This window comes from Bufo bufo, chromosome 4 (assembly GCF_905171765.1).
Source record: "Bufo bufo chromosome 4, aBufBuf1.1, whole genome shotgun sequence".
Lineage (NCBI taxonomy): Eukaryota > Metazoa > Chordata > Amphibia > Anura > Bufonidae > Bufo > Bufo bufo.
This window is the reverse complement of record NC_053392.1, coordinates 229,711,991-229,733,391: the sequence shown is the minus strand read 5'-3', so window position 1 is coordinate 229,733,391 and position 21,401 is coordinate 229,711,991. Positions and strand designations below refer to the sequence as shown.

The window sequence follows — 21,401 nt, the reverse complement described above, 5'->3', positions numbered from 1 at the left end:
CCGGTTCGCCCGTTCGTAAACATTTGCGAAAATTCGCTTTCGCCGTCGCGAACGGAAAATTTTATGTTCGCGACATCTCTAATTTTAAACTGTAATATTTTATACAGAACTGACACTTATGTAAACTCATAGTTGGAGATTGTGTTTCCATTTGCCCAATTTACAAATAATTTATTTCTTGTCACCTTTAAAATTTTTCAGCTATTTCCTGTCCTGCAAGAAGCTATTATAAGAGCTGTGGGACTACATGCCCTGCCACTTGCTTCAACTCTCCACCAGTGGCACCATGCAAGCTGGAGTCAGTAGAAGGTTGCTTCTGTAATGACTCTTACTTCCTGAGCGGAGACAGATGTGTTCCTCAGACTGATTGTGGCTGTGTTCACAATAACAACTCTTATCAGGTAAGGCTTCCCTAATGCTCCACATGTATATTTTATATTAAAATGCTATAATTTCAGGCCTCCTTCTATGTTATGATCTCTTTCATATGTTATCTTCAGCCTGGAGAAAGTTGGTTCACCTATGAGAACTGCACTCAGCGCTGCTCATGCAATAACAATAAAAACATCGTTTGTGAGAATTGGCAGTGCGGAACCCTGGAAAATTGCAAGAGGCAGGATGGAGTATTAGGATGTCATTCCTCTGGTTTGTATTCTACCTATGGTTAATGTTCCAGTATATCTGTGTATCACACCTAAATAAATGGAACACAAATATCCCTACAGTAAAGATAGACTATAGATCGGAACTATCTCAGATCACCATTTATTATATAAAGTACTTTTATTTATTATACTTAGATTTTTACTGTGCTACATTTATTGTATAATTATTTTTCCGAAGAAATTAGAGGTCAATTTGCCAGGATGGAGATTAGATTAGATATGTCATAGTTTTACATATTGTGCGGAGCAATTGGATGCCAATTGTACATCCATGACTGCCATGCTGGTGAAGTTCGGTCGATACACTATGGCCAAGGCGGCAGCTGTATGAAATAAAACTCCAACTACAGTAGATCAGATCTGTAGACAATGTAGTGCAATTTACACCTCAAGAAACTGTTCATGAATACAGTGTGTGTGCTTTTATTACAGGTATCACTGCTTGCCACGTGTCTGGAGATCCTCACTTCTACACATTTGATAAAGTCATGCACAGTTTCATGGGCACATGTACATATGTTCTGGTGGACATTTGTGATAAGAGAAGTGTCATCCCATTTACCATCAAAGGAAAGACGGAGGACCGTGGACAGAGGGCAGCAACATACTTGAAAGAAGTTTACATTGATGTTTATGATTTCCGTATCACCTTGCAGAAGGACAGGAAAACTCTTGTAAGACTTTTATCAATATACTTATTATTAAATGTGCTCACTATGCTTTATAATGTATTCAAATATCTATTCTATCTATCTATCTATCTATCTATCTATCTATCTATCTATCTATCTATCTATCTATCTATTTACCTTTATTGTAAAAATTAGTGTTGAGCAAATCAAAGCCAAATTAAATGACTTCAATCTGAATTTCAGGAAAAATTAGATTTGCCGTGAAGCTGAATTTTCTCACGCTTCCTGGTAACTAATCTATTTTTCCTGAAATTACAGTAAAAATAAAAAAAAATACATACTCACCCGATCCGCAAAGAGGCTGTCGCGGCCATCCTGATGGCAGAAACTGGGCATCACCATGCCTGGCCAGCGTGATGACATCATCATGTCACCACGTGAGATTTTGCGCGGTGTCTTTAATCAGGATGGCTGCGACAGCCTCTACACAAGCAAATGGATAAGGTGAGTATTTTTTTTTTTTTTACACTGATTAACCCCTGATAGGCCTAAATCGTAGCCTCAGATGCGGCAATCAGTGATGAATGTGGCATCTGAGTGGTTTAATGATGGGGGGTGTGGCACAATTCATCATGAATTGAATTTCTGTGTTAAATTCGGAGAAGCAGCCGAATCTAATTTTTCATAACTTTGCTCATTTTTAGTAAAATGCTGCCTGGTAATCATGAGAATTGAGAATAATTTTTTTTTTTGTCTCTCCATGGATGAGGCTCCACTACTTGGTGCATCATTGCTCCCCAAGTAATGCCGCCCAGCATTTCCCCCTCTTGTTTGGTTGACAATATCTCTGCTGGCTGTGAAATCCATTAGGCAGGGCAAGCCAAAGACTATCAAACAAACAAGAGGAGGAGGCAGTTGGCTATGTTGCTGCTAAAGCGATGGTGCACTGAATGTCTTGTCCTCGCCCAGTGTGCACCTAAAACCTGTTTTGCAGACAAATTAAAATAAATATTTCTCATGAGAAATATTTATTTGAATTTGTCTGCAAAACAGACAAATTCTCATGATTACCAGGCAGCATTTTACATTTTATTAAAATGAGCAAAGTTATGAAAAATTTGATTCGGCTGCTTCTCCGAATTTAACACAGAAATTCAATTCATGATGAATTGTGCCACCATAAACAGTATTCTGAAAGTAAATATATTTTTATTTTGCGTAACAAGAACCATACATGGTGCTATGTTTAGTTAGTATGTGATCTCATTGCTGACAGACTCTCTTTCATAAAATTTGGATGGAAATTACAGAATCACTTTAATAAGCTCTTTGTCAACAACAGGTGGATAACACACGCATCCAAACACCATGGTCTGGAAATGTGAAAGGTATCAGCATTGGAAATGTCGGTCTCTACACTGTTGTGACCACAGACTTTGGAATGATTGTGAAGTTTGATGGAAATCACCACCTGGAGATTGTCCTCCCTGATGCTTACTTTGAAAAGGTCAGTTCTAGAAGTTTTTAGTATTGAAAACTGTCACAGTATAAAAATGCAAGTTCACAAGATTTAATTGATCTTTCCCTACATTGACACAACAGGCATGTGGTATGTGCGGTAATTTCAATACCCAGACAAATGATGAGTTACTGATGCCAAACGGACTTCTAGCAGCCAATGTTACCCAGTTTGGAAACAGCTGGAAATCAGAAGAAGACAGCGACACAAAGTAACTATCACAATTGTTGTATTATTTAGGGATTTTTATTATTTTCTAAGGTTTACTCACAATTTAACACACATAAGTGAAAATGTCACTAACTAGAATGGAATAAGATAAATGGAAGAAGATGAGAAAGCTCTGTTGAGATTGCTCAGATTACATGAGATTTGGTATTTAAACCTTTCAGTTATCAAATCTGCTGTCATATCCCAGGACATTCTGAATGTCAAAGAGATGCAAAAAAATTGTTGAGCTCTGGCAGAGTTAAAGCAAGAGGTTATGGCACTCTTCTCATTGTCACACTTTGGGTCAGATTTACTAATCCTGTAGATGACGTAAACTTAGCCAGACCATCTAGACCTGCACCAGATTCATCACAGGGGTTCAGGTTGGATGATAAATGTGGTGCAGGGCTAGGGACTATTTTACACAAGAATTGTGGTGCAATTTTGGCACAAAAAGGTCAATTTTAGACCACGTTTCTTTCCTATAATGCCGTTCATTTCCTGCTAAGTTCCACCTCCTTTTCAAGTAGGTAGAAAAAAATATGAAAAAAACCCAGTTGTGTCATTTTGCACCATTTTTTAGACAGATTCTAAGTGCAGTAACATTAGTAAATCTGGCCACTATCTCTGGCCTCTACAAATATATGCTCTTCAATACTATCTTCTTGCACGTCTAGACATTTTAAGAATTCCTAGCCATGATAATGTTTGTTTCTTGTAAAAGAAAAGAAATAGCTGTAACTGTTTGACTTCTTTTCAGCTGCATGGATGATACACGAGTTGATCTTGCTCCACCATGTACGACTGCTACAAGACCAAACATTCAGAACCAGTGCAATGTTCTCCTGACAGACACATTCAAAGCATGTCATAATCTAGTGAGCGCAGACCTGTTTATTGAGAGCTGTGTATATGACATGTGCAGATACAATGGCATGGTGTCTACCCTGTGTGCTATTGTCCAAGCCTATGTTGATGCCTGTAGAACCCAAGGAGTAAACATCAAATGGAGAAGTCCCTCTCTCTGCCGTATGTATTCAAATATTCAAAACTGTATATTATAATGGAATAGAATACTGTAGATAGGTTACTACCACTGTTACAGATTACACTGTGTATACAATGTAAACCTTTTAGAGGCAATTAAGGGCATGTTCACAAACAGTTTTTTGTGTGTTGAAAACAAAAATGACTTGGAATCCAAACTAAAATTCACATATAAAAAGCTTAGCACATTATGTCAAATGGCAACTTTGTTACATTGACCAACTTCGCCTTTCTACATAACTATATAAAACAAACCCACTCAGTTAATTAGGCATTGATTTTAAAGAAAGTTTGTCATGTTGAACATGCAGTCCTATCTGAACAGGATGAGCTGAATAGATATATATGGTTTTATTGAAAAGGGGATATCAGTATAACTGCTCTTACTATGATTATGAGGAGTCTAATGGGCAGTCCTACTTAGTGAATGACAGCTACCTCTATATGCACGCTGATACAGAAGAGGCTGTGACTGAGTAGGACCGCCCACTGGACTCCTAAGTGTTGGGCTGACTCTTTTCTGCTTTATCAGATACCATATTCAGTGTGATAGTTTCCCTACAGGCTCGCAGATTTTACAAATACGTGTAGATGTCAATAATGTCTTTGACAGCTTTTTGGATATGCCATGTAATCAAGTATTTCTCTACTGCAGCATTGGCATGTCCCAAAAACAGTCACTATACAGACTGTGCGTCCCTATGTCCATCTACTTGCACCAACATCTATGCTCCAGATGTCTGCGACAAGCCAACAACCTGTATGGAAGGCTGCGTCTGCGATAATGGCTATGCTCTAAGCGGTGACCAGTGTGTTCCACTTAAATCTTGTGGCTGCAGGGATTCCAATGATAATTACTACAATGTACGTATATATACAATATACCATTGCAATATAATAATGTGTGACTATTTTACAGGCCAGCAGGTGCCTGAAGAAACAATTGTATGGAGTATAAGGCATAATCTAATCTAATATAAATAATCTAAACTAAAAATCTGTATTGTGACAAAATAACCCTAGAATAAAACGTACATCACTATGGGGGTTATGAGGTTGTAAGTGAAGTTCTAGGGTTTCGTCCGGGTAATCCGGTTTCCTTCCACACTCGAAAGACATACTGATCGGGAATATAGATTGTGAGCCCCATTGGGGACAGGGTGTGCTAATGTCTGTATAGTGCCGCGGTATATGTCAGCGCTATGTAAGTGAGTATAATAAATACAATGGGGCACATAGATTAAGACACGGTTATTTTGCACCAGAATATTGTGCCTGCATCGTTTTAGTTTGGGCCAAATGTATGTTACAGATTGTCGTCTATGATAATTTAGGAAATGGTGACAAGAAGATGCAACATAATGTGGCACAAAAATTTGCACTTGCAACACAATGCACCCTAGTGCATTCAGAAAGTTACACCACTTTTGATGCCACTTTCCAGTGGGTATAGGTTTGTCCAAACCATGCATCAAATCCTAAGACTGTGAAAAAAACAAGCTGCAAAATAGGACTAGACAAAAAATTGGTGCATAAGCCATACAGAAAACAGAATGGTGGCGCGTATACTTCATATGTTTGGCACAGCAAGCGTGTGATACAAATTATGGGGCAATCCAAGACGCAGTAATAAATCTCCCCCTATTATGCTTCAGCAACAGTGGGTCATTATTCCTCTAAGAAATAATAAAGCCAGATGCGCATGGTCAGTAATGTCCTATGGAAATATATACCACATGTAATGCATTTGACTCTTTCCTAGATTGATGAGAGCTGGATTACTCCACACTGCACACAGAAATGTGAGTGCAAGAAGGGCAATGAAATCAAATGTAAATCATTCAGCTGTCCACATGGAGTCTGCAGTGTGAACAAGAATGGTCATTACAATTGCAAACCAACAGGTAAGATCACACACCTAAATCTAGAGAAACTAGGGCAGATTTACTAATACTGTCTAATATTTAGACAGAGTAGACTGAAGGCTATTTTCACACTTGCGGCAGTGTGATCCGGCAGGCAGTTCCGTCGTCGGAACTGCCCACCGGATCCGCCGATCTTGATGTGACTGAAAGCATTTGTGAGACGCATCCGGATGCGAATCCATATCACAAATGCATTGCAAGAACAGATCCGTCTCTCCGCTTGTCATGCGGACAGACGGATCCGTCTTGTATTTTTTTTCACATTTTTACCGGTCTGCGCATGCGCAGACCGGAAGGACAGAACCGGCATTCCGGTATTTTGAATGCCGAATCCGGCACTAATACATTCCTATGGGGAATAATGCCGGATCCGGCATTCAGGAAAGTCTTCATTTTTTTTCCCGCCGGAGATAAAACCGTAGCATGCTACGGTTTTATATTTTGCCTGATCAGTCAAAATGACTGAACTGAAGACATCCTGATGCATCCTGAACGGATTACTCTCCATTCAGAATGCATGGGGATATGCCTGATCAGTTCATTTCCGGTATAGAGCCCCTGTGACGGAACTCTTTGCCGGAAAAGAAAAACGCTAGTGTGAAAGTACCCTAAGGCTACCCATAGGAATGTATTAGTGCCGGATCCTTAGTGCCGGATCCGTCCTTCCGGTCTGCGCATGCGCAGACCTTTAAAAATTAGAAATAAATAAATACCGGATCTGTTTTGCCTGATGACACTGGAAAAACTGATCCGGTATTGCAATGCATTTTTCTGACTGATCAGGCATTTTTCAGACTGATCAGGATCCTGATCAGTCTGAAAAATTCCTGATCAGTCAGAAAAAATGACATGCGATTGCATACAGTTCAGACAACGGAACTACCTGCCGGAATCAAACAACGCAAGTGTGAAAGTACCAAACCAGACAGTATAGAAGTGTACCAAATTTATCATGTTGTGATATTTAAGCTAAGATCCCTTTCCCTTTAAGCAGTGCTCCTTTAAGGTCCGGAAAGTGTCTAAAACATAAGAAATGTGGTGCAAGGCTTGCACACCAGCTCTAAAACATAATAAATGTGGTGCAAGGCTTGTCCACCAGCTTTTTTGGTAACAACTGAGCCAGAATTATGGCAATAAATACCACAATACTATTTGCTCTCTCCTTTCACTTACCTTTGATATGCCATGAAATATGGCCCTTTTCACATCTTACTTTGTGCCAAAATGTGGTCTATAGAGATAGCCACAGGTACACACTGGTTATGGAGTAGAGGAAGGAGATTTATCTCAGCTGCTCCGCCCTCTCTACGGGTGCTATAGCAGATTTATTGGTGTCTTTACGGTACATACATGCTACTTCTGTACATTTTTATTTATTATATCCACTGGGGGTCATTTTCGAATAGATATAAACGTATATCTGTTATTTGCGGCGCAATCTACGACTTTTTCCATCGTTTCCGACGCTCACGCCAGATCTACAAAAGGCGGCGCGGCGTGTGTGGGAAAAAGGTTTTAGACGTGGAAAATGGTCTAAATCTACGCCAGTAAGGGAGTTAAAAGTCTGCCTAAGTTATATTTAGGCCGGCATGTCTACATAACTTAGGCGGATGAACTGCCAGCGCAGGAGGAATGAAGACAGTCATCTAAATCACTGGTCTTTATAAATGTCTTCCCACTGTGTCATAGATAGTTTACCCATTTATTAATCCTTTGCTTCCAACTTGCCAAAAATATCAATATTATGCAAGTTTTTCTTAATATTTCTTCTTTGGATCTGTTCTAGGTTTCTCCAAGTGCAACATTGCTGGTGATCCGCATTATCATACATTCGATGGGTTAAACCATCACTTCCAGGGGAAGCAGACATATATATTAGCAAGAACATCCCCTGCTTTATCTGATTACATGGAGCCATTTAAAATCGAAGGCAAAAATGAAGCCATGTTTTCCTTTAGCCGGTTCAGTTTGCTCAGGGAGCTGCGTATTGAAGTTTACAACCACGTTATATTATTCAAACAGAACAAGATATTAGTGGTGAGTCTCCGAAAAATACACATATCACGGTTTTGCATTTAAAATTCTAAAACTCGCTAAGGTCTTGTATTAGGCCTCTTTAACACTTCCGTTTTTATTAATTCTGGTAGGCTGTTTCGGCAGAGGTGCAGTGGTTTTTGTCCTGCCAAATCATATTTGCCGGGTAGCGACTAGCGACCGGATCTCTACTGGACCCCATTACATACTTCCATTTAATTGGTCCGGCGGCCATTCTGGTAACATCCGGCAATGCCGGATCCTGAGAGCTCCAGCAGGGGTGTACATAGTAATCATGGGGCCCCATAGCAAAACTCAGAATTCCACCCCCCCAAAGGATTAAAATGGCAGAACTGGATCTAGTTCACACCTGTCAGTTTGAGCAATGTATCAGCTACAGTATATAGCTGGCACCAAAAGGTGATCACTGTGCTACACATCTACAGAGCAGGAAACTGTTAAAAAAAACTGGTGTAAAGTAAAACTGGCTTAGTTGCCCTTGGAAACCAATCAGATTCCTCCTTTCATTTTCCAAAGGAGCTCTCCAAAATGAAAGGTGGAATGTGATCGGTTGCAATGGGCAAGTAAGCCAGTTCTACTTTACACCAGTTTGATAAATAAATATACACTGCGTGCAGAATTATTAGGCAAATGAGTATTTTGACCACATCATCCTCTTTATGCATGTTGTCTTACTCCAAGCTGTATAGGCTCGAAAGCCTACTACCAATTAAGCATATTAGGTGATGTGCATCTCTGTAATGAGAAGGGGTGTGGTCTAATGACATCAACACCCTATATTAGGTGTGCATAATTATTAGGCAACTTCCTTTCCTTTGGCAAAATGGGTCAAAAGAAGGACTTGACAGGCTCAGAAATGTCAAAAATAGTGAGATATCTTGCAGAGGGATGCAGCACTCTTAAAATTGCAAAGCTTCTGAAGCGTGATCATCGAACAATCAAGCGTTTCATTCAAAATAGTCAACAGGGTCGCAAGAAGCGTGTGGAAAAACCAAGGCGCAAAATAACTGCCCATGAACTGAGAAAAGTCAAGCGTGCAGCTGCCAAGATGCCACTTGCCACCAGTTTGGCCATATTTCAGAGCTGCAACATTACTGGAGTGCCCAAAAGCACAAGGTGTGCAATACTCAGAGACATGGCCAAGGTAAGAAAGGCTGAAAGACGACCACCACTGAACAAGACACACAAGCTGAAACGTCAAGACTGGGCCAAGAAATATCTCAAGACTGATTTTTCTAAGGTTTTATGGACTGATGAAATGAGAGTGAGTCTTGATGGGCCAGATGGATGGGCCCGTGGCTGGATTGGTAAAGGGCAGAGAGCTCCAGTCCGACTCAGACGCCAGCAAGGTGGAGGTGGAGTACTGGTTTGGGCTGGTATCATCAAAGATGAGCTTGTGGGGCCTTTTCGGGTTGAGGATGGAGTCAAGCTCAACTCCCAGTCCTACTGCCAGTTTCTGGAAGACACCTTCTTCAAGCAGTGGTACAGGAAGAAGTCTGCATCCTTCAAGAAAGACATGATTTTCATGCAGGACAATGCTCCATCACACGCGTCCAAGTACTCCACAGCGTGGCTGGCAAGAAAGGGTATAAAAGAAGAAAATCTAATGACATGGCCTCCTTGTTCACCTGATTTGAACCCCATTGAGAACCTGTGGTCTATCATCAAATGTGAGATTTACAAGGAGGGAAAACAGTACACCTCTCTGAACAGTGTCTGGGAGGATGTGGTTGCTGCTGCATGCAATGTTGATGGTGAACAGATCAAAACACTGACAGAATCCATGGATGGCAGGCTTTTGAGTGTCCTTGCAAAGAAAGGTGGCTATATTGGTCACTGATTAGTTTTTGTTTTGTTTTTGAATGTCAGAAATGTATATTTGTGAATGTTGAGATGTTATATTGGTTTCACTGGTAAAAATAAATAATTGAAATGGGTATATATTTGTTTTTTGTTAAGTTGCCTAATAATTATGCACAGTAATAGTCACCTCCACACACAGATATCCCCCTAAAATAGCTAAAACTAAAAACAAACTAAAGACTACTTCCAAAAATATTCAGCTTTGATATTAATGAGTTTTTTGGGTTCATTGAGAACATGGTTGTTGTTCAATAATAAAATTAATCTTTAAAAATACAACTTGCCTAATAATTCTGCACTCCCTGTATATATATATATATAAATATATATATAGAGAGAGATCTCATTCTTTCTCTCTCTATCTATCTATAAATATATATATAGAGAGTTCAGTCTCCGTCTCTTATTGCCCTATTAGAAATACGATATTCATAATAGGGCAATGAGGGGAAAAAACTGAATTCCCTGAATTTCAATCATGTGTTTGTGAGTGTTAGGAAACATGGAGGCTGCTGTGTAGTCAGTAAGCAGTGTGTGCATATATATATATATATATATATATATATATATACAGTACAGACCAAAAGTTTGGACACACCTCATTCAAAGAGTTTTCTTTATTGTCATGACTATGAAGGCATCAAAACTATGAATTAACACATGTGGAATTATATACATAACAAACAAGTGTGAAACAACTGAAAATATGTCATATTCTAGGTTCTTCAAAGTAGCCACCTTTTGCTTTGATTACTGCTTTGCACACTTTTGGCATTCTCTTGATGAGCTTCAAAAGGTAGTCCCCTGAAATGGTCTTCCAACAGTCTTGAAGGAGTTCCCAGAGATGCTTAGCACTTGTTGGCCCTTTTGCCTTCACTCTGCGGTCCAGCTCACCCCAAACCATCTCGATTGGGTTCAGGTCCGGTGACTGTGGAGGCCAGGTCATCTGGCGCAGCACCCCATCACTCTCCTTCATGGTCAAATAGCCCTTACTTTCAAAGTTTTCCCAATTTTTCGGCTGACTGACTGACCTTCATTTCTTAAAGTAATGATGGCCACTCGTTTTTCTTTACTTAACTGCTTTTTTCTTGCCATAATACAAATTCTAACAGTCTATTCAGTAGGACTATCAGCTGTGTATCCACCTGACTTCTCCTCAACACCACTGATGGTCCCAACCCCATTCATAAGGCAAGAAATCCCACTTATTAAACCTGACAGAGCACACCTGTGAAGTGAAAACCATTTCAGGGGACTACCTCTTGAAGCTCATCAAGAGAATGCCAAGAGTGTGCAAAGCAGTAATCAAAGCAAAAGGTGGCTACTTTGAAGAACCTAGAATATGACATATTTTCAGTTGTTTCACACTTGTTTGTTATGTATATAATTCCACATGTGTTAATTCATAGTTTTGATGCCTTCAGTGTGAATCTACAATTTTCATAGTCATGAAAATAAAGAAAACTCTTTGAATGAGAAGGTGTGTCCAAACTTTTGGTCTGTACTGTATATATGTATACACATACACAGTATATAAACACACACCAGCACTGCTACTAATATGACACACCTAGCCTCAGTCTTTGGGTAATTTGATTCCAGCTCACCCGCATTTTTTTACAAGGTGCACGTAAAAAAAGGATGAAGCCTTCTTATAGTAAATTGTAAGAAGGAAATCCGGCACTCAAATTGATGAAGTCGTAGGTTCCTTTTTTTTGGTCATGCGATATATCAGGTACAGAGGTACAGAGTGATTCATAACCAGTGATGCCCTTGTCAGTCTATGCATTTCAAACGACAACGTTCTTATTCATGACTGAGGAGTGTTCTGAAGTTGCCACTTTTATAGGAAAGGAAAGCCTCCCCGCCTCCTCAACTGGCCATTGTTTGTGGCAACAAACTGAAAACTCCCAGGTCTTGATTTTAACCCAATACATTGCAAGTTTTACTTTCTATTTGGATAAAAAACAAAAAGGAAATTTATTGTCACTGTGAAAATCCAAAAACAAAAACAAAAAAACAAAACATAAAAACACCTAGCCTCAGCCAGCAGACACAGCAATCACTTATGATTATTGTAGTGAGCTCACTGTTAATCCCTACTCTGCAGGTCACTGGTCAGGAGGTGGTTAGAGCAGTGAAGCTCTGCTGAAGTTGCCGGCCCCTCTCTGTAACGGAGCTCTCTGCTGCTGTAATGATGCTGGACGCATCAGGCAGTAAAGCAGCAGAGTGAAGACTGGAGGACAGATCAGCTCATGGTCCCGAAAATTCAGCTGGTCAATAAGCAGAGCAGGGAACACAGCATCTCCCTGCTTATTGACCAGCTCGGTCAGAAAGGGGGCAGGGCCATTCAGCCTGGTCGGGCCCTTCACACTCATGGGTCCCATAGCAACTGCCTAGTCTGCCTACATGGGTGGTAGGCCAGTGAGCTCCAGTAAGCTGTTCTCTACCCGAACAGCTTGCCGGAACCTTAAAATGGCAGTGTGAAACTAAACTTGATCATACAGAGACATACTACATATGACATTAGCTGATCTGTATCATGAACTTACCATTCAATTGATAATTAGATTTCTACCTATATACATAGATGCTCACAGAGGCACTTCAGATATTTGCCATTTCCAGTATATGTACAAACATACGGCATCAGTTTAGCCCACATTTTAGCCTATTGGCATTTATTTTCCTGTAAAGCACTTATTATCGACTTATTATTCTTTTATTACTAGCTGGATAGTGTGAGAACAGCGCCCCCCGTACGTCCACATGAAGGAATACATATTTATCAGAGGCCAACAAGAATATACCTGGAGACTGATTTTGGTCTTTCTATCAGCTTTGATGGCAAAGAAAATGCAGGTAAATGCTAAACCATTGGTAACCATGAAAATTCCAAGATAGTTTGGGCCACCTCATGCATAATTCTCATGCTATCCTCAGTGTATTTCATAGCTATACATTATCAAGAGTGTGACTGTTAATGTTAATGCTCGAGTCAATTATATTTTTTGGATTTTTTACTTTTTTTGGAATTGTTTTACAATCGCTTTATCAATAATTTTTCTATTAAAATTTATAGTACTATATTGACCCTAAACAATGACTTTGGGTTATCAATGATGAGGTCAGTCCCTTCCAATAGCTACACAATCTCACTCAATATGCACTGTTATGGCATATACTGATTTCATTTAGGGGTTTCCCCCACTTAGGATGCCAACCCCACCATCGGTCAGAGAGCAGATACATGCATTGCATGGTGGCCCATTCATTTTTCCAATACTATACTTTTACTGGAAGGATGCAACCTCCTTGGCGATAACAGCTGATTGCTAGCCGGTGGGGAGTTTGCTGTTTCTTTCAGAAGAACGATTTTCACACCCCGGTGCTGCCCGAGTTCAGAACAAGTCTAAAGTCAATGGACCAATTCACATGTCAGTGCAAGTGCAACCTGCGCTCTGTTACCCACTGTAGATGCCAATATAGCAGTTCAGGAAATGTATGAGGAAATGTATAGCACTCCACAAAAATTCTGATACAATGAAGTATGTGTTTATTCCAAATCATACATCCAGGTAGGTGTCAATGTACAATTTTGTTGCCACATAAAAAAATGCCAGACCTTTTTTTAATCGTATATCTGTGGCAACAATAACAAAGAAAGTATGTCTGGATCTGAGGTGCAAAGTAGTATGGCCACATGTTCTGCCCACCAGCGTCATGACGTTGGACGCTTGTTGATATCACGCTGCGTCCTGTATATTACAGACGCCCTACTACCTTGCACCTCAGATCCAGGAAGCCTTTGTTTGCTATTAGTGCCAAGATTATGTGGCAAAAAAATTGTACATTGACACTTACTTGGATATATGATGGAAGGAAAATGGCTTAGGCCTCTTTCACACTTGCGTTGTCCGGATCCGGCGTGTACTCCACTTGCCGGAATTACACTCCGGATCCGGAAAAACGCAAGTGTACTGAAAGCATTTGAAGACGCAACCGTCTTCCAAATGCGTTCAGTGTTACTATGGCACCCAGGACGCTATTAAAGTCCTGGTTGCCATAGTAGTAGTGGGGAGCGGGGGAGCAGTATACTTACAGTCCGTGCGGCTCCCCGGGCGCTCCAGAATGACGTCAGAGCGCCCCATGCGCATGGATGACGTGTCCATGTGATCACATGATCCATGAGCTTGGGGCGCCCTGACGTCACTCTGGAGCGCCCGGGGAGCCGCACGGACGGTAAGTATGCTGCTCCCCCGCTCCCCGCTACACTTTACCATGGCTGCCAGGACTTTAGCGTCCCGGCAGCCATGGTAACCACTCTGAAAAAGCTAAATGTCGGATGCGGCAATGCGCCGAAACGACGTTTAGCTTAAGGCCGGATCCGGATCAATGCCTTTCAATGGGCATTAATTCCGGATCCGGCCTTGCGGCAAGTGTTCCGGATTTTTGGCCGGAGCAAAAAGCGCAGCATGCTGCAGTATTTTCTCCGGCCAAAAAACGTTCCGTTCCGGAACTGAAGACATCCTGATGCATCCTGAACGGATTTCTCTCCATTCAGAATGCATTAGGATAATCCTGATCAGGATTCTTCCGGCATAGAGCCCCGACGACGGAACTCTATGCCGGAAGACAACAACGCAAGTGTGAAAGAGCCCTTAGCTAGTCTTTTGCAAACATACGGTCAACATTAAATTTCTCAGTTGTAGCGCATAGTCCTTGTTCTAGCATCATTTTCATTGACCTGTTTTTAATTCTAAAAACCTTCACACTTGTGTCCAAAACTGGTGAAATTGTGAAGATGCGAAGGTTATATTTGTATTTCGGGGATTTACTATTTCTTTACCCCCAAAAAATGGCAAACAACTCATCTTGTTACATACAAGAGTGATGAAGACAATACACAGTTCTGAAGGATGCTTAAATTAGACTACGGCTACATTCACACTAACGTTAATATTTTCCTGTATTGAGATCCGTCATAGGGTCTCAATAACGGAAAAAAATGCTTCAGTTTTGTCCCTATTCATTGTCAATGGGGACAAAACGTAACTGAACTGCTCTCCTACCGGAGAGCAAACCGCAGCATGCTACAGTTTGCTTTCCGTCCTGGGATGCGGAGCAAGACGGATCCGTCATGATCCACAATGCAAGTCAATGGGGACGGATCCGTTTGCTCTGACACAATTTGACACAATAGAAAACTGATTCATCCCCCCATTGACTTTCAATGGAGTTCATGACAGATCCGTCTTGACTATGTTAAAGATAATACAACCGGATCCGTTCATAAAGGATGCAGACGGTTGTATTATCAGTAACGGAAGCGTTTTTGCTGAACTCTGCCGGATCCAGCAAAAACGCTAGTGTGAAAGTAGCCTAAGACTTTTCAAACATACCCCTAAAGCATCTAATAGTGACGTGTGACAACGTTGACTATCTTTCATTTGCTTATACTTTTAATGACTCAGTTGGAATTGATTTAAAGAGAGAGAACTGTGAGTTCTGATATGACTGCAATGTTGTTTTTAACTTTCTGATGACCAGAAATTGTCGTGCCAAATACATACCAGGAAATGCTCCAGGGACTGTGTGGAAACTTTGATGGAAGACGCAACAATGATTTTACCACTCCAGAAGGAAGACTTCTGGGTGATGTAGAATCATTCGGCGAAAGTTGGAATATCAGGTCACTTACGCCAGCCTCAAGATTCAGGTAAGACATAGATATATGTAAAATGTGAGAGTGAAACTGGATCGCACATCTGCAATACTATGCTTTTATCCAATAACAGCTTCTCAGCATAATTAATATTGCTTCTCAGCGCAATTTATCGTATACTTATCCCTATGCTACATACTGTACATGAGGCATTGGTATACAATTTGATCAAAAAGCATAGGCCCACCCACCACGACAAGGTTGCCTCCCTGAGTGGGAACCTACTTTAAATTTGGCGAGGCGCTGCGCGGCGACCACCGGCGCCGCAGCACCGCACCAACAGGCAGCGGGACCCAGCAGCCAAACAGCGTCCACGCTGTCTGCCAAAGCCACCCTGGCACTGGGCCCCACCAACCCACCAGCACAGCACCAAACCAACAAGACATAGATATAGCACCATTATTTTATAGGCATTACTTTTATATTCTAGAATGTTGGATATTATGTTTTAAATCCCATTCTACTTTGAGTAGCTTGTACGCAATGTAGTCTAATCTAGTGTGTGTATATATATATATAAATGTATTTTTTTTTTTTTTCTTCCAGGCGTGACACTTTGGTAGCATTGCAAGAGGAAGATATAATATTAAACACAGGAGATAATTTTGCCTGCTCTGCTTCTGGCCTAGCATTTGTGAACAGTTCTTCATTCTGTGGAGTTATGAGAGACATCAATGGCCCATTTAAAAACTGTATCCCATACGTCTCCCCAGAAGACTTTATTGTGTAAGTAATCCATACAAACATTTTCAGGGCCCCTAACACTCAACAAAGAAGTCCCCTTAACCTAAAAGTTTGAATTTATACTTCTAAACCCTGTAGACATATTGCTCACTCCTCACTGGTAATTTATTGTTGCCATCTGTAGTCTAAGTCCTTACCATGAATAGGCAATGGCTCGATGTGCCTAGTGATGCATTCCCTTTTCTATATTGTCATGCTATTGTTACTGTACATTGCACTGGGTTACTTACTGGCATGTGGTTACTGTGTTTATAGGGACTGCATATTCGACACCTGTGCTGAGTTCCAGAGCAGGGAATTACTCTGTTTGAATCTTGAACAATACTCTATTGCCTGTCAGCAAAATGAAACGATAGTTGATGACTGGAGACAACTCACTGGTTGTGGTGAGTAGCTAAACATTACAAAGTTTTTAGTTGTCTGGTTCAACTCTCATAGTCCATTTTATTTCCTGCCCTTCTGATAAATTGAAATAATTAATGTCTTAATAACCTGACATGATGGGATTTTATTTTGTTGACAGCAATGACTTGCGGTAGCAACAGTTTATATGCAAACCGCATGAATGCCTGTCCAGCATCCTGCAGCAATATGGCATCTGAGTCTGAGTGTGAGGTACCTTCCTGTGAAGGATGTCAGTGTGAACCAGGCTACGTTCTTAGTGGTTATGACTGTGTACCATATATTGATTGTGGATGCACCTTCGTTGGCAAGTACTACAAGGTAACACCACGGATGTAATAAAACATGCAGCTTACGGTACTTTCACTCTTGTACCTCTAAAGAAATCTGGACTGTGCAATGTTAGAAGAAAAAAAATATTTGATTATTTGGATTTTAATCCTAAAGAAAGCAAGAGGAATTGTGCTTGGCAGCACCTCCTAGTTCAATCTATTGTAAAAGTAGTTATTTATGGCTCCTATTGGGGTCAATAATAGCTTAAGAGTATATGTATTTACAAAAATCTGTTCTACGTGACTGAATAGGGTAGTTTCTGAAAATACATGGATTCTTACAAATTCTATTCAGATGTATGAAACAGCCTTAGAAATTTCTCTAATAAATTTGCAAAGTGTGAACATACAGATACAGCCGAACTAAACTTGATTGTTAATGCGTTAAAGGGGTATTTCCATCTGAGACAATGGGGGTATATCGTTAGGTCTAACCGAGAAAGGAGCGAGGATGGTGGTGGCCATTTCCCTGGGTCCAGCCACCACCATGTGCTCTTCCCGTACTAGAGAATGGGAGTGCACTGCGTTTGCGCGGCCACCACTCCTATTCATTTCTATGGGCTCGCAGGAAATAGCCGAGCTACTGCTCGGCTATTTTCGGTGGCCCCATACAAATGAATGGCCCCATTGTCTGAGATATGAAGAAAAAGATAACTAACTTTTCATTGGATTTTCATGGTTTTTGTCATGAGATAACCAAGATAACACTGTGATGTGTTATTATAGTCAATTTAAGCTCGGCTACGTCTGTACTCTAAGGCCCCTTTCACACGGGCGAATTTTCCGCGCGGGTGCAATGCGTGAGTTGAACGCATTGCACCCGCACTGAATCCGGACCCATTCATTTCTATGGGGCTGTGCACATGAGCGGTGATTTTCACGCATCACTTGTGCGTTGCGTGAAAATCGCAGCTTGCTCTATTTTGTGCGTTTTTCACGCAACGCAGTCCCCATAGAAGTGAATGGGGCTGTGTAAAAATCGCAAGCATCCGCAAGCAAGTGCGGATGCGGTGCGATTTTCACGCACGGTTGCTAGGAGACTATCAGGATGGGGACCCGATCTTTATTATTTTCCCTTATAACATGGTTATAAGGGAAAATAATAGCATTCTGAATACAGAATGCATAGTACAATAGGGCTGGAGGGGTTAAAAAAAAAATAATAATAATTTAACTCACCTTAATTCACTTGTTCGCGCAGCCCGGCTTCTCTTCTGTCTTCTTTCTTCAGGACCTGGGTAAAGGACCTGTGATGACGTCACTGCGCTCATCACATGGCCCGTCATATGATCCATCACCATGGTAAAAGATCATGTGATTGACCATGTGATGAGCGCAGTGACGTCACCACAGGTCCTTTACCCAGGTCCTGAAAAAAGAAGACAGAAGAGAAGCCGGGCTGCGCGAACAAGTGGATTAAGGTGAGTTAAATAATTTTTTATTTTTTTAACCCCTCCAGCCCTATTGTACTATGCATTCTGTATTAAGAATGCTATTATTTTCCCTTATAACCATGTTATAAGGGAAAATAATACAATTTACAGAACACCTTACCCAAACTCGAACTTCTGTACCAAACATGCCGATTTTTCTCACGCGCGTGTAAAACGCAATACAATGTTTTGCACTCGCATGGAAAAATCGCGCATTTTCCCGCAACACACCCGCATCTTATCCGGGCCAAAAACATGACGCCCGTGTGAAAGAGCCCTAAGGCAGCTAAAAGTGGTCTTACAGGTTTAGATTTTTGGCAGATAAAGACAATCCTCTGAAACACAATTATTTTTCCTCCTGACCTGATTTATGTCCCATCTATCATTTTGAGATAGGATGTCAACCATACATGCTAAGACAAAGCATTATCTTTGATCTATTCTTTGCAAAAATCTTAAAATTTATGACCATCTATTGACTTCTAGTGAAATATGAAATGGAATATTGAGTCATGCTAAATGTACAAGCATGATTTGGTATAAAATGGCACATGGCAATGATGCAAGACTTTGAAAACATAAAAAATACAATAGAGCTTAACTGTGATATCTGCTCTGTTTCCAGAAAATGGAAAGCTTCATCACAAATGATTGCTCAATGAACTGTACTTGCATAGACACCTCATCTGTGCTTTGCAATTTCATGGAATGTAAACCCGAAGAGGAATGCACAACTGCCAATCAGATCCGTGGATGTTATATCCGTAAGTAGCTTTTGTAAATAATTACATTACATTTTAAGAAGTCAGAATGCAAGTTAGGGTGGGTTCACATGACGTTTTATGCCTCAGTTTAACATATACATTACAAAAAATGGATACAAAAACGCAGCACACCACGTTTTTGTATCCTGCACAGTCCGGTAAAAAAAAAAACATACTTTTTTTTACAGGGGTAAAAAAAAAAGTATACTTTTTTTTATAATGGAACTTTATGGTGAATGAATTCCACTGTATGGCATCAGTCTGAGGCATCTGTTTAACGTATACGTTTTTGTATACGTTAAACGGATGGTAAAAACCGTGATGTGAACCCACCCATAATAGTATACAGTTAGAAGATTTGTTTATTAATGTTTTTTTTTCCTTCAATTTTACAGCAAGCCCGTGTCTAGAGAATCCTTGTCAGAATGGAGGTACCTGTATGGAGACGCCAGGAGTAGGGAATGCCACCAGTATTAATAGCTGTTTGTGCCCAAGTACTTACACTGGATTGTACTGCGAGGATGAAAAGGAAGGTATGTCCCCGCTTAATACTTACTTGAATACACATACAGGAAGCTATGTAGATATTTTAGATATTTCATCCTTTAAAATTATTTTTAATAGTAAAAATATAATATGAAAAACAAGTTCCCTTTGAAAGAATACATGTGCCGCAGTCTGATTTCTGCGCTGTGCATAGCCTATTACAAATATGTGATATAGTTCAATAGCTGTGGGTGGATGCCTATAGAGTAGTACCATTAGATATCCCATGTCACACTGTATGGCAAAACAGGTATTATAAAAGTCCATACATTTTACGTGCCCCTTGTTGAGCACATAGACAATAATGGGAGAAAACTAAAAGTCTCAGAACATGTTTTTTTTTTTATAAATATATAACAAATAGGAATTTCCACATTGATGTTACACAAAACATAATGAGAATAATAAGCATCGGTTACTGTCTCTCCTCTTTTCCAGCAAATACAGTTGTAATCTACATAGTGATTGGCGTAGTTGTTGGCGTGTTTGTCATCAGTGTGGTGTTTATAGTTGTTGCATATTTCTACCTCAAATCCAGGTAAGGGATCAATGATACAACATTTTATTTTCTTCAAAAGTATTATTTTGCAGTGTTTAGAACAGTAATGTGTTGACTGAAACATTACTGAAAACTGAGAACAAAATTATCCTCTCCTCACAGGGGCAGCCTGCCCCTTGTACCAGCCTTGGCCCTACTCTTCTTTTGTTAGTACCCATATGTTAGTACCCAAGCAACTTGCAAGACTGTGCATCAAATTTCCTACTCTCAATCTAGAAAGATAGTTCTTACTTTTATACAGAAAGCCAGCTAAGAAGTCTGCTAACCAAAATATTTCTGCATATACAGGAAGATACACCTATAAATACACAGATGTAGCAAATATTCCATGTGACTCAGCATTTTAAATACACGCTTTCAGAAAACTTTAAATTGACACAACATAAGGCCCCTTGCAGACGAGCGTGTCCGGATTAGGTCCGGATGCATTGCGAATGCGTTCAGTGAAAAATGCGCCATTTCACAGGTAAAGTCATTCAGTTTTGCCTGTGATCGCGTTAAGTTGTTCAGTTTTTATCGCGCGGGTGCAATGCGTTTTGATTAGTGTTGATTGAGCATGCTCGGCCGAACACCAGTTCGGCTAGGGTATCTCGATGTATTCGGCTGTATACTGAATGTGCTCGAGAGCAATGCTCGAGTCTCCTCCACGCACGTTTATTGGCTGCTATGCAGCCAATAAACATGCAGGTAAGTGCTGCCCTTCAGTGTAATGCCATATAGAAAATATATTATTGGTATATAACACCACTGATTCAATCAGTTTTTTTGGGGGGAAACTGGTAAATCACACCAGTAGAAATTATTTGTTCCAATAGCGTTTGTCACTCTGTGTAGCTGCAGTATCGCAGCAAAACCGCACAAATGCTGCACTACCTAAATACACTGTATAGAAAGTATATTATTGGTATATAACACCCCTGCTTCGATCAGTTTTTTGGGGGGCAACTGGTAAATCACACCAGTAGAAATTATTTATTCCA

At 40.4% G+C, this 21,401-nt stretch overlaps 1 protein-coding gene across 1 annotated transcript; it reads left to right on the top strand.

Annotated features, from left to right (window-relative positions):
- Positions 1–390: 390 nt before the first annotated feature.
- On the top strand, positions 391–20,768 carry LOC120999126 (zonadhesin-like). Its single transcript, XM_040429999.1, has 18 exons — positions 391–401; positions 501–645; positions 1,098–1,339; positions 2,640–2,804; positions 2,900–3,027; positions 3,787–4,055; positions 4,729–4,937; positions 5,836–5,977; positions 7,785–8,035; positions 12,649–12,778; positions 15,467–15,635; positions 16,188–16,367; positions 16,641–16,771; positions 16,909–17,108; positions 19,178–19,316; positions 19,712–19,849; positions 20,301–20,400; positions 20,663–20,768. Exons 3-18 carry the CDS (start codon positions 1,154–1,156, stop codon positions 20,766–20,768), a joined length of 2,643 nt encoding a protein of 880 aa, XP_040285933.1. The 5' UTR covers positions 391–401; positions 501–645; positions 1,098–1,153.
- Positions 20,769–21,401: the final 633 nt, after the last annotated feature.

Coding starts and splice junctions, on each gene's coding strand:
- LOC120999126 (XM_040429999.1), top strand. CDS start 1,154: ATGCACAGTTTCATGGGCACATGTACATATGTTCTGGTGGACATTTGT. Junction 1,340..2,639: donor AGAAGGACAGGAAAACTCTT/GTAAGACTTTTA, acceptor TGTCAACAACAG/GTGGATAACACACGCATCCA. Junction 19,317..19,711: donor GATCCGTGGATGTTATATCC/GTAAGTAGCTTT, acceptor TCAATTTTACAG/CAAGCCCGTGTCTAGAGAAT.